Raw genomic sequence first — 17,217 nt, 5'->3', positions numbered from 1 at the left:
ACCACCTGAGCTCCCAGACCCCTAAGCCCCACTCCCAACTCCCTGTAGCGCCTCATGACCTGACTGGGGGTGCTCTGAGCCGTGTCATTGGTTGAGATGAAATAGGGCTGTTGGATATTTCTTTTTTTCAAATTATTTTCTCTTATGTACTACCCCATTACTAATATGTATATTGGTTTTCAGAAAGCCATTGGTCACTATGGGCATGTCTACACTGCTGTAGCTACAGTGTTTCTTAGGCACAGCCTAGACATCTGTCTTCACTCCCATCTTCAAACTCAGAGATGTATGGCCAAGACACTGGGGTCCTCCCCAGTGACTATTCTGAAGCATACCCTAAACTAGGGGTGGGCAATTATTTTGGGTGGAGGGCCACTTACTGAGTTTTGGCAAGCTGTTGAGGGCCACATGGGTAGCACTTGACAGGTGCCCCATCCCCTGGTCACCATCTTGTGACTGGAAGTCCCACCCCCCCAACTACTGACCTTTGTTACCAGAAGTCCTTCCCCTTGCTGCCAGAAGTACTCCTTTCAGCAAGGGGGTTTGCCATTTTGGAACTAGAAAAATACCAAATTATATTCTAAAAAATGAACACCTAAAACATTCATTAATCTGATTTAAAAAAATATTTTTGTCTTAGTTTACATGTGTTTGTGTAGTGTACATAGAGGTGATTGTATATAATAGCTTAAAATGAAGGCTTACTCTTGTATATTGTGTGGGGGGGTATAGGTTTGTGGGTGTGTGGGCTGTGGAGAAGGGTATGGCTGTGTCTGTACAGGGTGGATATGTGTGGGGGTGTGGGGTGAGGGAGCATGTGGGGGTGTGTGTGGATATGTGGGATGTGGATGGATATGGGGTTTGTGGAGGTTTGTATATGGGGGAAGGGTAGCTGGGGTGTGTGAGGGGGTATGGGTGTGGAAGTCTTTATGTATTGCAGTGTGAGGGAGGTCTGTGTGCATGTGTATGGTGGGGGGTGCATATGGGACTCACCCTATGAAAACACACACACACACACACACACACACACACACACACACAGAGGAGTACTGGGACAGGCCCTGTACTCCCTGGTTTGGTGATGCAGCCGGAAGCCATGCGGTGCAGGAGCAGTGCAGGGGTAGAAAGGTAGGGAAATGGCTGGGGGTGGAGCAGGGCTGGGCTTCTGTGTCCTGCTGATGACTCCCCCTGGGTCCTATTGCCCCTGACTCCTGCCAACTTTGACAAGCAGCCAGGAGCAGATAAATGTTTTCTAAATTTTTTAGGGGTTCTGCAGGCATCATAGAATGGTCTGATGGGCTAGATATGACCCATGGACCATATTTTGCCCACCCCTGCCCTAAACCAAGTCTCAAATAGCCACAGAGAGATGCCTCAGGGCAAACTTCCTTGCTGTATTTCCAGATTTGGAGCATACTTGAGGCAGTAGATTGGGCAGAACATGCTCAACAATGACCTAGACAGAACATATTACCACCTCAGTGTAGGCATAGTCTAATTTCACTAAGCATAGGCTGCTGAAGGGAAGAAACAAGGGTCCAGTCTCCAGTCTGACTTGTAGGGTAAGAAATGGTTGGCATATATGAGGCAGTGTATCCAGATTCAACTCTAAGAATGGGAGGATTATAAAATTCTAATGCTGAAACAGGTAAGGGCTTGAAGCTTAACACTTGAAGGGGTAAAGTCCAAGAGACCCAAAAGAGACAGAAGAACAATCTACCCTATAACTGTGACACTTCCTGTACAGGAATTCAGTTAAAAAATAGATAACAGAATATTAGCAAAAATAAATTGAAATATGCTAGTTCTGCAGCAAATTTCACTATATACCTGTTAAAACCCCTGTTAGAATAAATAGTCCCTGATACAACTCCAGATTAGCAAATTTATTTCATGGTTCAATTTACTTCATTCACTTCGGGTTTGCTCCACGCTTTTAGGTAAGTAGAAATCATGTCATAAGCCATTTTTTTCTTAGTAAGCAAAAGGAAAGTGCTCTTTTTTTAGAAATGTTAATTTGTTTACCTATTGCAGTCTCATTGATTCTTCTTGTCCATTACCTAGCATATTGCAAACAAGTTATTCCAGTTGCTTTTTCCAGATTTCTTGTACTGATTTTGTCTTCTTTTTTTCTCATAGGTACAAACTGGGTAGGCCAAATTATAACTGACTTGGTAACAACATGTGCAAAGAATGATGGGGATGAAACAAATAATCTGAATGATGAACTAGATGAATTTCCCTACCTGGAAGTTGGAGATGCTGAGAAATACCAGGTGGGCACTGAATGCTTACTGATATTGCTAACCCTTTGCTATTAACACTTACTGTAGTAGATAATATTGGGTGCATCTACATGTGCATTAATATTCTGTAATTACAGCACATTAAGTTTAGTACCTGTAAAAACAGGTACTAAATGTGCAGTAATCAGCACTACTGTGCAGTAGAACCAGTGCAAGTCTTTAGGTGTTGCTAATGTGCAGTACATTCATTCTAATAGCACGGCTTTTGCCATGATGCACTAATGTGCAGTTGAATTAGTCTACTGTGCTGTTAGTGTCTCATGTAGACACAAAAACGGTGTATGAAATATGCATTACAGAGAATGAACTGTGCCTGACTTGCAGGGTAGTCATCTACCAGTAATGTAAGGAATGGTTAAGTCAGATACCAGGCCCAGGCTCCCACTTAGAGGAGTGCAGGTTTGGCTGTTGCCACCACTCTTGGCTTGGCACCCACTTACCAGGGCACAGAAACTGCTTGTTACACTTCTGCTGTCCACAATGAATGCTTTGTTCACAACAAATTCTGAACATACTGACAAAACTGATGGAAAAGGTAGATAAATGAATTGAGCAGAGTACAAATTCTTAACAGCTACCTGAGACTTGTGAACACTAAATAAACATGTTTCTCTATGTGGTGTAAGAAACAGGCTAATGCAAAATCAAATACAAGGAATAAATAACAGAACAAAAAATTCCCCACGTGAGTGTTTAATCCCCAGTCTAATACCCGGAGCATTGAAACCAAAATATTTCAGTTCTTCTACCCATTATTTTTTCCCCTCTGAAATTTTGTTTATGAACCATATTTTCCTTCATATATTTTTTTCCTTTACTGAACTCTACAGCTGTGAAAGCTTTTTTCTTTTTTTTAACCCATGAAAGAGAGAGAGCATGTACAGGACTAGTACAAAGTTCACATACTACTTTGCCAATGTGCCTTGGTGCTGAGCCAGCAGGGCCAGTTGTAGAGCTGAGTAAGTAGCATCATCCCATGTCTAGCCAGTCCTTGCTGAGGCTCTATACAAGGCCAGTTATTACTTATGGATCCTGTTCAAAGGTTTCTGTCAAGCTGAATCAGAATTCTGATGTTGGTCATGAACTTGGATCTGAGGGAATGTCTGTTCACCAGAGTGCCCCAAGGGATGACAAGGTCGAACGGTCACAAACTCCTCCATGACCATTTCAGGCTGGACATACGGAAGAACTTCTTTATTGTCTGAGCCCCCAAGGTTTGGAATAGACTGCCACTGGAGGTGGTTTAAGCACCCACTTTGAATGCCTTCAAGAGACATCTGGAAGTTTATCTTTCTGGTATCCTATGACCCTTTCTGACTTCCTGCCCGCAGGAGGCTGGACTCGATGATCTTCCAAGGTCCCTTCCAGCCCTAATGTCTATGAAATCTATGAACTTTTTTGGGATGTTCTTCTTCTCTCCATTACTTTCTTTTTCATGTACCATCATTCTACCAATCCAGTCAGAACCTTTTCTCTTCTTCTAATTCCCAGTACCATCTATTTTAGTATCAATAATCTTCCCTTTGTAGCTTCCCTTGTTGACCTAATTGGGACTGCGAGCTTGTTGTCTTTCCCAGTTAGATTCTGCTCCCTACTTCTAGCTTTGACTATTTCTTTAGGGGTAAGGATAAACTCAGCCTTTATGTACTCTGCACTGGATACCAATTCTCTTCCCAGATCTTCACACTTGTATGGGGGAGAAGGGGAGGTGCCATAGTTTAGAGACACTCAAATATGTAATCCTCTTTTTGGTCACAGAAAAAAACCATAAAACTTAAAAGCTATGAAAATGGATACCAGTCCATCATAATTTTCTACACATACACCAGCAAAAGGTATAGGCAGGGCTACCAATAGGTAATATTTCACTAAGTAGAGTTTCTGCTTTCCTTCTTTTTTTCATTTTTATTAAAGCGGATGAAGAAATTACCTTCTAGAAGAATTATATTTACTCATCTCATGCCTCACAATATACCTGAGTCAATCTTCAAGAATAAAACTAAGGTGAGTTTTCATTTGATATCATGAAGGCATACTCATTTCAACAGATCTTTCAAGCCACTTTTAATTTCTATTGCCACATGTACAGTCTCCATAATAGGTACCAAGTGCTCAGCTCAACCACTTCAATGCCTGGTCTTTGTTCACAGGGCAGCTACTTCATATGACACCAAACTACAATGAACAGCAGTTAAGAGAAATGAGAGAAATCAAAAAAAGAGAAATTGTTCTGTGATTAAGTGCGTAATTACACAGTTTCCTGTGGGTGGCACCTAACTGTGGTATTTCAAGTAGGGTTTCAAAGATGGGTGAAGCTTAAGGGTGCCCCACTTTTTTTTTCTAACCTGTCTCTTGATTTTGCCTCTTTTATAATTTAATATGGTCTCTTTAAATAGAAGCATTTACTCACCATAAAGGGAAGAAACACACAGGTGACAAAGTTCAGAGAGGCTGCATCTACACATGTGCTTAACTGTGCAATGGACTAATTAGATGTGGAGTAAAGCGTCACCGTCTCTTGCAACACTATTAGGCTGCAGTAAAATAATTAACGCTGCGATAAGACAGTACTGTCAGAGACAGAACTAACTTACAGCAGGGTCATTCACTATGATTAAATGCATGTATAGACACTGACTTCGTAAACTGCCCCCAATCAACCCAGCGAGCAGGGGGCCAGATTCCTGCCTGCTGCCTAGCCACATGGCTCTGCATTTTCAGCACCTTTGTGCCCTAGGTAGTCCCTCCATCACTCGACACTGCCATCCGGAGCCTGGGGCTGACCCCTCATGCCCTCGGCTTTGATATAAACTGCTTTGCCTTGGCTCCAATTGCTACTGTCTCCAGTGCATGTTTCAGGCTGCACCCATGGGCAGTTTACTCTGGCTCAAACTGCTCTGAAGTTTATTGCTTCAAATTTATTGCATGTGTAGGTGCACCCAGAATGTGTATTATTAATTTGTATTATCTCAATCACATTTCAGAGAAAGTAAGCAAAACATACAGGGTGCAGCTAAATGAGACACCGTGTTGCTGTAACAACGAGCTACTGTGCATAGTTCATTGCTATGGTGACATAGCATCACCAGGAATGAGCTGTGTTGGCAATGCTACTGTGTGGTAGTAATGACCTATTGTACAGTAGCTTGTTGCTACTGCACACTAGCTGCTAAAAATAACCATGTGACAATGGGACTGTACAGTAATGCCAGTTACTGGGCAGTTATTTAGTACTTGGTTAACCAATTATTAAATGACTAGGCAGTAACAACTTCACAGTTGGCTGATCATGTAGATCTGACCACTGAATGGCAGTGAAAGAATAGCTTTCTCCCCATATAAGGTTGAACTATTATTTCTATGCCTAATATATGTATGAGATCCCAGAAATCACCAATATTGTAGTTAACCTGAAAAATATCCTATCTCCTTTACTGCAATCTTGTTATATGTAGTTCCAGAAATATATTTAATTAATTAACACTTTAATTTTCTAGATCTTGCTGCTTCTTCGCAATCCAAAAGATGTAGCTACCTCTTATTACCATTTTTCCAATGGCTTGTCTCCTCTTCCATCCTATGAGACCTGGGATGAATTCTTCACAGCTTTCATGACAGGAAAAAGTAGAGTTCTTTTCTTTCTACTAATGTCAGTAATGTAATAGGTAGACTGTGTATGGAAACATGGATTTTATTAGACATTTCCACAATTATATTTTTATTATAACATAAAATTACAAATACTTTTTCAAAATATCAGGTGTGATGTATTAACATGTGATCTGGGGCAGAAGGTGTTTTAATCACCAGCAATTGTAGCAAGCTTGGAGATATGTTAGAACTTTGGTTCTGAAAAAAACCATACAAATGCTGATAGTCCTGAAATGTATATCCCTCTACCCCTGGGAGAGCAAAAAAAGGTTTCCTACTATGGGCTCAGAAATAATCCTAGAGCTCCACAGCTCCACAGAACAAAGATTAATGGGTTATACTCTCATATGGATATGTATATATATAGAAGTGTGTAGGAGAAATGAGGATACAGTAATGTGGAAAAATCTTTTTGTGGGATGGTGCACTGAAATGAGCTAGGCCAGATACTTAGACTTCTATGCTGATCACATCAGTTAACTGTGCAGTGAAGACATTAACTTAGGGTTGAATTTGCTTGTTTAACAACCTTCCTGATTGTTTAACTGCCAAAAAATGCCACTTATGCACAGGTTGGAATTCTATACAGGTTGCACATAGCCCTGCACACATGGAAGACTATGCATGGCTACTTAGTCATACAGACTGGGTATGCACAGTAGTAGGCAAAGCCCTTATAACCTTAGCACAATCTAGAATTCATAAGAAAGTATACACTGATGGCCTTGGCTTCTAGACCTCTGGTAGCTTTCTATGACCAAGGCAGGTTTCAACTCTATCTGTTCTCTGGTGAATATAGTTTTAAAGCAGACACTTCAAAGACTGTACTGGACAGAAGATAATCTAAAGCTATCACAGCAAGTCTTAACTTTAAGGAACAGACCTAATCCTTACCCATTTTTCTCTTATAATTAATTTAATGATCATTTTATTCTGTGATTTCCTTTAGTGCCCTGGGGCTTCTATTTTGACTATATTTTTGAATGGAACAAACATATTGATGATGAAAACATTATGACAATAACCTACGAAGAGCTGAAAGAGGTGAGTTTCTACTGTTTAAAGAATATTGTATTCTCCAGGCAGCATTGGTGACTAAAGTAGTGTTTAGATAATAATTATATATGCATGTCAGTCAAATGAACACTGAAGCAATATACCATAAAATATGAATTACAGCTGGGCAAGAATATATAGATTTTAATTATTTTTTTTGGCCAAAATGTCCTTGAGCAAAATGAACTAATTATTTTTCAAAGTTTTTGTTAGAAATGTCCTTGTTGTCTAAAAAGTTGTGTAGTTAACATGAACCTTTGTGAGGTCCAATCCCATAATACTTCCTTATAGAACTCCATATGCATTCTATAGTATATACCAAAATAAATTGCAATTCATTTCTTCTGTGACTTCATTGATATAGATCTGGATTTTGCTAGCTTTACTCATATTGGATGCAATTCACTTTTATGAAGAGAACTAGGACTGGTTAATCACACCTTAAGTGTAATGTGTAGAGGGGGCCTATATGTTCTTCATGAAAACATAGGGTCACCAAGGATAGATTGAAAGTGGAAATACCATGATTAATCAGAATGATATATTTTGTACGAATAAAATTCATTGTGTTACTTTCCCTTTTTCAGAATCGAGCTATGGGTGTCAAAAAGATAGCTGAATTCTTTGAGCTGTCTCTGACTGAAGAGGAGCTTCAAGGTGTGGTAGATAGGAGCAGCTTCCAAGCTATGAAAGAGAATTCTGAGAAAACACATGGAGCATTTGGCAATGTTCTCTTCCGCAAAGGTGATTATCCAAAAAGCTCCAGAGACACAAGAATCAATCTTCCAGTAGCTTTGGCAAACCATTCCCAGATTCTCTTTTTAGATTTAATGTTGGAATTCATTATCATTTGTAAGTCAGTGGCTGCATCTACATGTGCAATTAGCATGGCTGTATAAAATCCAGGGTGCAGCATTTACATGTGTGCCCAGGACCACATCAGGTTGAGCTGGAGCAATGCAGCCCAAGCTGACAGAGGGCCTAGGTGGTCAGCCTGCCAGCCTGGAGCTGCTCAACCCCAGCAAAATGTGTTGTGGAGGGGCTGGCTGGGGCATGAGGGTGTTACGGTGTGGAGCTAGAGAGCAGGTAGCCCCTGCACTGTAGCACCCTCATGCCCCAGCCAGCTCTGGTCACTGTCTATACATGCATTGCTGTGAATCAAATAATTCCACTATAGGATAGTACAGATAGTTGGCTAATACTATCCTATGGTGGAATTATTAGTTTACTCTGGACTAATAGCATTGCACATGTAGATGTTGATGCTTTATTGCAGAGCTAATTTAGTCAATTCCACAGTAAAGTACATGTGTAGATGTCCCCAGTATTTATAAGTTTTATTATTAGAGTGATTTTAAAATGTAGTCAAGAATCAAGACCGTAATGTGCTAGGCAATGTATTGAAAAAAAATAAAAGAAGGTTCCTGACACCATTAGCTTACAGTCTAGGTATAAAACAAAAGACAAGAGATGAATACAGATAGGATGGGGAGCACTAAGAGATAATGCGATCATACTGAGGAGTATGACAGGGAATGGCCTCATCATGTCAGTAGTTTATCCATTGTCAGATTTTCTGTCGGAGTGTTTTAAGGAGTGATTTGAAGAAGATAATGAGGAAACATTACAAATATTTCCAGGAAGCTCCTCCCAAGCATATGGAATAGCATGGAGGAAAGCACAAAAGTTCTTGACTGAAAAACAAATGGACAATGGAAGCTGAAGTCATTGGTCATGTGAAGGTGGGAGTTGACCACTTAGTACTAACTGAGAGATGGAGTGGGGATAGTCTGTTAAGCTGAAAAAGCCTTGGAAAGGGAAAGCAGCAGATTATGGCCAAAGTGGTGATTACAGGGATCTCTTTTCTGTTCACTATGGGAAAATGGAGATTTTCTCTTTTTAAGGAGAAAAATGCCCATTTTCCACTCTGTCCTGCCATGCCCCTTTTCTCACCCATTGCTCTGTAAAAGGCTCCAGAGGGAGGAGGGCAGCAGGGCAGGGAGCCCTGAGCCTGCAATAGGCTGCCTGTATTTGCTCCTTCCTCATGGTCTCCGCTTCAGCTGGGCCACCTGTGTGGGAGGGGGAGCTGGACTCCATGCTCTGCTCTGGCTGCAGCAGGTGGCAGCTAGGGCTTGGGTGCTGCTGGGGTGGGGTAGGGAGGTCAAGGGGCCGTGGACTTGGGCCCCTGGCCTTGTAGCCCTGGGAGTTGGGGGACCCCTCTGGCAGGGTTGGGGGCAGAGGGCTCTGGGTCAGGAGTGAGAGACACTGGCAGGGCCAGGGGGATGTGGGTGGGAAGTGAGGGGCACCAGCAAGGCTGGGGGGGTGTAGGTCGGGAGCAAATCATAGAATCAAAGAAATGAAGTGCTTGAAGAAACTTTGAAAGATCATCCAGTCCAACTTCCCTGCTCTGGGTAGGAATACTGCTGAGATCAAATGATCCCAGCAAGGTGTCTGTCCTGTCTCCTCTTGAAGACCTCCGATGTTGGGGACTGCACCACCTGCTTGGGAAGTCTATTCCAGATTCTGGTCACCCTTACCATAAAGAAGTTCTTACTTATATTCAACCTGAAATCATCCTCTCATAGTTTATGGCCTTTGCTCCTTATCTTCCCCTGGGGTGCCCTAGTGAACAGGTTCTCTCAGCTCCCAATATTCACCCATTACGTACTTATAGATGGCCACCTAATCCTCCCTCAGTCTTGTCTTCCGCAGACTGAACAGTCCCAGATCCCTTAGTCTTTCCTCATAAGCTTTGTCTTCCAGGCCCTAAATCATTCTTGTGGGCCCTCTCTGGACCCTTTCAAGATTCTGCACATCTTTTTTGAAGTGCAGTGCCCAGAGCTGAACCCAGCATGCCAGCTGGGGTCTCAGCAGTGCCAAGTAGAGAGGCAGTGTCACTTCCTTAGCCCTGCTCATGATGCATCAGCTAATGCATCCCAGTATGCTATTAGCTCTGTGGACTACAGCATTACACTGGTAGGTCATGTTCATCCTGTGATCAACCATAACACCATAGTTCCTTTCTGTCATTGTGCTGGCCAGGACATCTCCTCCTAAACTATATTCATGTCACTGGTTACTTCTCCCAAGTTGTGCATTTATCTTTACTGAATGGCATCTGGTTCCACTCTGCCTACCTTTCCAGACTGTCCAGGTCCACTTGGATCTGTATCCTATCCTCTAGCATGACCGCTTTCCCCCATAACTTAGTATCATCCACAAACTTGGCCAGCATGATTTCTATGTCCTCATCTAAATTGTTGATAAAGTTGTTGAATAGCATGGGGCCAAGAACTGAACCCTGCAGGACACCACTGGCCATCTCCTACCAAGACGATACAGCCCTGTTCACTAACACTCTCTGAGTTTGACCCTTTAGCCAGATCCCAATCCACCTGACTGTGGTGTCTGCCAGCCCACAATCCCCCAGTTTTTTATGAGTGTCATGGGAGACTGTATTGAAGGCCTTTTTAAAATCTGAGTATATGACATCAACCATGTCTCCGACAACTAAGTGGTTCATTACTTGACCATAGAAGGAGATGAGGTTGGTCAGACATGACCTGCCTACAGCAAAACCATGTTTTCTATCCTTCAGCATCATGCCTTCTACCAGACAGAGGGGCACTGGTGGAGGATGCTCTTTTGTAGCATCATTCAGGATAGGCAACATTGTTTCAGTCTGGGCCAATCTGGGTCTGTGGCAGTAATTCATATATACATGATCCAAGTTTGAATGGGAGTTTTAGCTGTGTGCCTAGGAGAAACAGTATCTCCGAGGTGCTGGGCCAGCTTCTATTTTACTGCTTACACATGTAAGTGAATTTAGGCACCTAAATGGGATTCTGTTCTATCCTGCTCAAGACCCTGAGAAACAGTTAAAGGTGGGTCCTTCTTTTCCTCCTTGTGTTGAGTTTTGTGACTTAATCTTAAGGGTAAAAATGATGGTGTGTTACAGAAGTAGATGTAATTATTTCTTAGTCTTAGGGACAGGCTAGACATGTACCTATATGGAATGATATAGATAAGGGCATTTCTACCTTGAGCAGGGTGTTGGACTAGATGACCTCTGAAGATTAATTTTAGCCCTTCTTATGATTCCATGATCCTATAAAGCACTTTTTGTATTTTAAGTTGACTAAATACTTTGGGGCCTTTCCCCTCACACTACTGCCACTGTTGCAGACTCATGAACTCATGAAATTTACTTCAGTAGAATTGCACTGGTGTAAAATTGTGCCCAGTCTCTTGCTTTAAAAACAAAGCAACAGCAACACTCCAGTTGGTGTGAAAAGAGATAAAAATGAACTTGAAAGGAATAAGTTCTAAGTTCTCTTTTTCATGGCATTCCATGCATGTTTGATATGATAATATCCACATTGCTTTTGCAGGTGGTGTTAGTGACTGGAAGAACTTGTTCAATGAAGATCAGAACCAAGAAATGGACAAAAAATTTGAAGAATACTTAGCAGGAACCAAGCTGGGAGCAAAGTTAAATTATGGGGTTCACTGCAAGGCCTGAATATTAGTTACATAATGTATATGGGAAAAATAGATCAAATGATCCACATATCTCTGAATTTTTGTAATATTCACAGTCAGGTTGCCCTTACAGTGATATTAGTGCATATGAGATATTCATTATAATTTAAAGTCCTTTGGCATCCTTGGACTGACTCTATCTACTGAATGATGTTAATATTATATAATTGCTCTAGTACCAATCTCTGGAGGAAATACTCCATCACACTGAATGCTATTAATCTTGCTATCCTAATTAAAAGAATCTAGTGCCTAGAGATTATTTTTAAAAATATCTCACCCCAAACAACTTCTCCACAAAAAAGACTTCTAGCAAAAAAGTCCCTCATTGAACAGTCATTCAAGTAAATGAAAATCTTTCCAATGATTTGAGTGGGTCCTGGATCAACCCCCTAGTAGACAGTGCTCAGAGAGAAAGAGAGTGAGAGAGAGAGAGAAAGAGATTAGTCATAATATTTTCTTAAATTATAATATTTTCTTGTATTTAAAAAAATAGAATCTCAGCTTGGCCTAGGGAAATTTACTGCAGGTATATGGCCAAATTCTATGTTGATGTAAATGGACAATAGTCCACTAAAATAAAAGGATTTCCATTAACTTACACTGACAAACACTTGGCTCTTAGTATCTCAGGTACATAAACTTGATTCTCCTTTTTTTTAAACATACGTATATTAGTGTAAATGGGAAGTTGCTGCATTGAAGTCAATGGCGTTACACCAGAATAAAATCAGTGTAAAGCAGAATCTTGTACACCTCTTCATTGTCATTCCTAGCTATTTATTTTGCTATTCCTGTAGCTATCATGCAATTAAATTAAGATGTCAGCAGTTGTAATACTTTTACATTATACATATTGGAGTGAACACGTCCCATTGTTTTAACTGGTATTTAGTTGGGGCTTTAGATTCTATCTTTTGGGTCCACTGTGGTGGGGAAGGTAAACCAGCCTAAGAGAAGGAGACAGCACAACACAGCTTACATGGGTAGTAACTTTATTGTGCTGAGCATGGATCCAGACAAAAGCCAACAGTGCCTAAGGAGGCACACCAAGTTACAGCATTTAAAGAAACAGTATAAAATATAATGGCTAATGGCCAAAATATCACATTGTACTTGCTTATTTCCTAGACCAGAAGCTTGTCTAGCATCTCTCTCAACTATACAGACAGTCCAACAAAAGACATTACCAAAAAAGCCCTTGCTTCTCCTTCATTGGAGGTTTTCAAGAGGAGGCTGGCTAAGCATTTAACAGGGATGTCTTAGGGCCTCATTACACATTAATTTTAGGCATCTCCTAGAGCTTTTAATGCCTGGATTGTCCCCATCTTAAAACCTGAAACAAGTGTTAAGCATACTTTAGGAAGCTTAAAGTTACAACACTCCAAGGCAGGTTTATCTCTAATCTGTGATACCCATAGGTTCATAGAATCATAGAAAATTAGAATTTAAAGGGACCTCAGGATGTCATCTAGTCTACCCTGGTGCTCAAAGCAGGACCGTCTCCAACTATATCATTCCAGCCAGGGCTTCATCAAGCTGAGCCTTAAAAACCTCCAAGGATGGAGATACCACCACCTCTCTGGGTAACCTGTTCCAGTGCTTCACATCTTCCTAGTGAGAAAGTTTTTCCTAATATCCAATTTAAACATCCCTTGCTTCAATTTGAGACCATTGCTCCTTGTTCTGTTATCTTATGGCACTCCACTTGACACCAGCTGTCAACTAGATATTAAGCCATTGATTAGTACCATGTGAGCCCAATGATCCAGCTAGTTTTCTATTCACCTTACAGTCCATTCATCCAAACCATACTTCCTTTGTTTGGGAGAATGTTGTGTGAGACCATATTAAAAGCCTTGCTAAAGTCATGCTATATCACATTCACTGGTCTCCCCACATGTACAGAGCCAGTCATCTCATCATAGAAGGCAATCAGGTTGGTCAGGCATGACTTCCCCTTGGTGAATCCATGCTGACTATTCCTAATCACCTTCTTCTCCTCCAAGTACTTAGAAATTGATTCTTTGAGAACCTGATCCATGATTTTTCTAGGGACTGGGGTGAGGTTGACTGATCTGTAGTTTCCTGGGTCTTCCTTCTTGCCTTTCTTAAGGATGGGCACTGTATTTACCCTTTTCCAATCATCTGGGACCTCCCCTGATCACCATGAGTTTTCAAAGATAATGGCCAGTGGCTCTGCAGTCAACTCTCTCACCACCCTCAGATGCATCCCATCCAGCCCCATGGATTTGTATATCTCTAGCTTTTCTAAATAGCCCCTAGCCAGTTCTTTCACCACCTTCTCCCCAAACTGTGCTGCCTGATGCAGTAATCTGGGAGTTGACCATGACCGTGAAGGCTAAGGTAAAAAATACATTGAGTACTTAAGCCTCTTCCTCGTCATCTGTCACTAGGTTGCCTCCCCCATTCAGTAAGGGACCTGCACTTTCCCTGACTTTCCTTTTGTCACTGGCATACTTGTAGAAACCCTTCTTGTTACCCTCCATGTCCCTTGCTAGCTGCAACTCCAATTGCACTTTGGCCTTTCTGACTTCATCCCTGTATGCCAAAACAATATTATTATACTCCTCCCAAGTTGTTTTTTACCAGCTATTGTTCCATTAAGGTGTGGCCACCCCTCACAGATGAGCTGCCAAGGTTGCAGTCCTCCAGCATCCCAGGATGCAGTGTGTCCTCCCTAAACCTCCCATGTAAATAAATTTTACATCCCCTGAACTCTACTGCCAAGGGGATGGTTCTGGCAACAGGCCAACTCCCCACCTCCAGCGGTATGACCTTTCACCTCCAGGGGTACAAATTGCTGGCAAAGCATATGCCAGCTAGCCAGTCTGCAGGGCATGGATGTGTCCAGGATTGGGGTCTAAGGATGTTGGGGTGGAGAACAAAGTACAGGCCTAAATCAGATCCCCATAAGCTGTGGCTTCCTTCCTGGGGCAGAAGCAGTAGCTCCCCCAAAAGCACCTTCCTTCACTGCTCCCACCTCTCAGCCACTCTGGGAAATACAACTAGCACTCCCACACCCCAATCCCAATTGCACTCAAAGAATCTATGGCAATTAATCACTCTGACACTTTGGGGGCATTTCAAGTAGGATCCCACAGGGGTCTGTCCTGTGTCAAAGTCTATTCCATATTGTCAACTATAGGTGCTATAGGGCTTAGGGCCCTTCTGGAATGACATCTTTTCCTTCTGTTTTGTAGGGGAAAAGGTGTCTTTCTTATCCCTTCTTATCCCCTCCCATTTGAAAAGATCTCATCTGCCATGACTTTGATGTTTAATCAGAATTTCTTTTTATTCTTTTCTTTTTGGTGTATGGAAGGATGTTCACAAAAACCCGAACAACAACAAAAAGAAATGACAAGGCAAACAGAAGAAAATTGGCTTTGAAAAGTACAGCAGCATGGCATGTGGTTATTGAGATATATGGGGCTCCACTATCCCCTGCATCCCTTCCTCACACCACCTTGATTCTGCAAATCCCATCAGGGTAAAGAGAGTTCAAGAAACAATGGAAAATCCAAAATAAACAGTAGGGCTGTGCAAAAAAAAAATCATTTCATTTTGATGTCCAGGACAGTATTTTGTTTCATTGCTTTGTTTTGTTTTGTTTTGTTTTGGAGCACTGTCCCATTTTGTTTTGTTGAAACTGTTCGCTGTTGCAACGCATTTTGACATTTGCCAATAGGCTGTAATGGGGAATCATGAAAATGCCTAAAACATTGTAATTTCTTGCTTGATTTGGATGAAAATTGCTGGAATGTTATCTCTTTCTGAGGGCATGAAGACTGCCAAATTTTAAGAGATAGGTGCAGAGGTTTCTCATAAACTGCACCTCAAAGTCTTGAAAACAAAATTAATAACACTTGCCGGCAGCAGCAGCCTCCTGTCATCTGGCATGCAGATCTGGGGGCCTGCACCCCCAGAAGGGCTGCAGGGATATGCTGGACTCCTCCCAGGGGTGTGGGGCCATGGATCTGTGCTACTGAATGTGTGCTACAATCTAACAGCTACTGGGAGGGGCTGGCCCCACCCCTTGCATGGAGGGGCGGGGGCAAAGACCCTCCCAAACCTGATTGAAGCCTGCATTCTGCAGGTCTGGCAAGACTTTGGGGGCAGCATTTCCTGGACTATAACAGGTACAACAACACTGCTTCCCTACTATATCTACAGCACTGTAAATTAGCACAGTCATGTCACAATCATTACATCTACTGATAAATATAACAACCTACCACTTTACTGGCATGTAATCCTACTTGCTTCATTCAAACCATTAATGCCAGTTACTTAAATACATAAAATATATTGGTAAAACTGGTTTGATTACAATAATTAGTTATCATGAATTTTATCCCATCAGTTGAATAAAACCACTAGGTGTCAGACTAATACTTTATGTTAATAGTGCCTGTACCATGCAATTTCATACTGGAGTTTGAACCATAGATCTTGCTGTTAGATTCTGAGGTTGTGCTATCCTGGGGGGTAAGCTCCAAAACCACATTATGTCTAAGATATAGAAGGGTGTAAAGGTGTAAAGTAAGCAAGGCACTCAAAAGCCCATTAATTGATTTTTGATGACCTCTTTGCAGAGAAGGAGACTGTATTGTCTTACACTTTCCCACCCTTATAGGTTTTCCTCAGCATAACTAATATTTGAGAGGGAGGCTTAGGAAGCAAATACTGTTGTTGTACTTGTGGTATGTCTAAAGAGAAGAGCTCATCAACCCTGCTCTAAATTCCAGATCTTTGGTGAAAATGAAAGTTCAATAAAAAGTTTATTAACAACAAAACAAACTCAGTCTTGTATAAGAACATCTAACTCAGAAAACTGCAGAATCTAATAGAGATGAAATACTGAAAGAATGGATTTAAGAACTCAACTGAAGATAGAAAAGTAAGACACAACAAATTGAGAGCCAGATTATAAACCTAGTCATAAAATAATAAATTAGGGAGTCTATCAAAATTAGGGTGGATTTGATTTAAATCAAATCAATTTAAATCAGGATTTAAATAATGATTTAAAACACTGGTGAGGGAGCCTCAATTTAATCATTGTTTTCTACAAAAACTACATTCTTGTTGTTTGATGTCCTTTTACCATCTTGAAACTTTGTACTTTTAGAGAGAGGTAAGGGCTTGACTCCGTGTACCCAAACTTGAAGAGAGACAAAAGGGCTGATGGGTAGGTAACATTGGCGATGTGTAGGGGGTGCACGTAGGTGCACGTGCACCCCCTGAGTTTGGCAGTGCACCCCCTGAAAAAAGATCTGCTGATGGTGCCGGCAGTTCCTGCGGGTGGTCACCGCTCACCAAAACGCCCTTTGCCACTGACACTGCCAGTAACACCTGCAGGCGGTCCCTGATCGCCTCTGGCTGCTGCTGACATTGCTGGCGGCATCTGTGGGTGTTCTCCAACTGCTGGTTGGCACTTGCTCCTACAGCCTCCATGGGCATACAGGTCTGTTCTCTCTCATCTCCATGTACTGCTGTTAACAAGGAAGTTTCGTAGTCTCATAGTTTCTAGGGTCAGAAGGGACCTGAGTAGATCATCTAGTCCACCCCCTGCCATGGCAGGAAAGAGTACTGGGGTCAAACGACCCCAGCAAAGTGTACATCTAGCCTCCTCTTAAAG

At 41.8% G+C, this 17,217-nt stretch overlaps 1 protein-coding gene across 1 annotated transcript in view; it reads left to right on the top strand.

The window, feature by feature from the left end:
- LOC109320028 (sulfotransferase 6B1-like) overlaps positions 1 to 12,273 on the top strand; it is a 13,671-nt gene extending 1,398 nt beyond the window's left edge. The window contains exons 2-7 of the mRNA XM_019549927.1: positions 2,140 to 2,276; positions 4,221 to 4,310; positions 5,804 to 5,930; positions 6,907 to 7,001; positions 7,601 to 7,757; positions 11,405 to 12,273. Of these exons, the coding sequence (XP_019405472.1) occupies positions 2,140 to 2,276; positions 4,221 to 4,310; positions 5,804 to 5,930; positions 6,907 to 7,001; positions 7,601 to 7,757; positions 11,405 to 11,535 (737 nt within the window). The 3' untranslated portion in view covers positions 11,536 to 12,273. The remainder of the gene's footprint in view (positions 1 to 2,139; positions 2,277 to 4,220; positions 4,311 to 5,803; positions 5,931 to 6,906; positions 7,002 to 7,600; positions 7,758 to 11,404) is intronic.
- Positions 12,274 to 17,217: the final 4,944 nt, after the last annotated feature.

The sequence above is a fragment of the Crocodylus porosus genome, unplaced genomic scaffold (genome assembly GCF_001723895.1).
Source record: "Crocodylus porosus isolate Cpor-Errol unplaced genomic scaffold, CroPor_comp1, whole genome shotgun sequence".
In the NCBI taxonomy this organism is placed as follows: domain Eukaryota; kingdom Metazoa; phylum Chordata; order Crocodylia; family Crocodylidae; genus Crocodylus; species Crocodylus porosus.
This window is presented reverse-complemented; position numbering and strand designations above follow the sequence as displayed.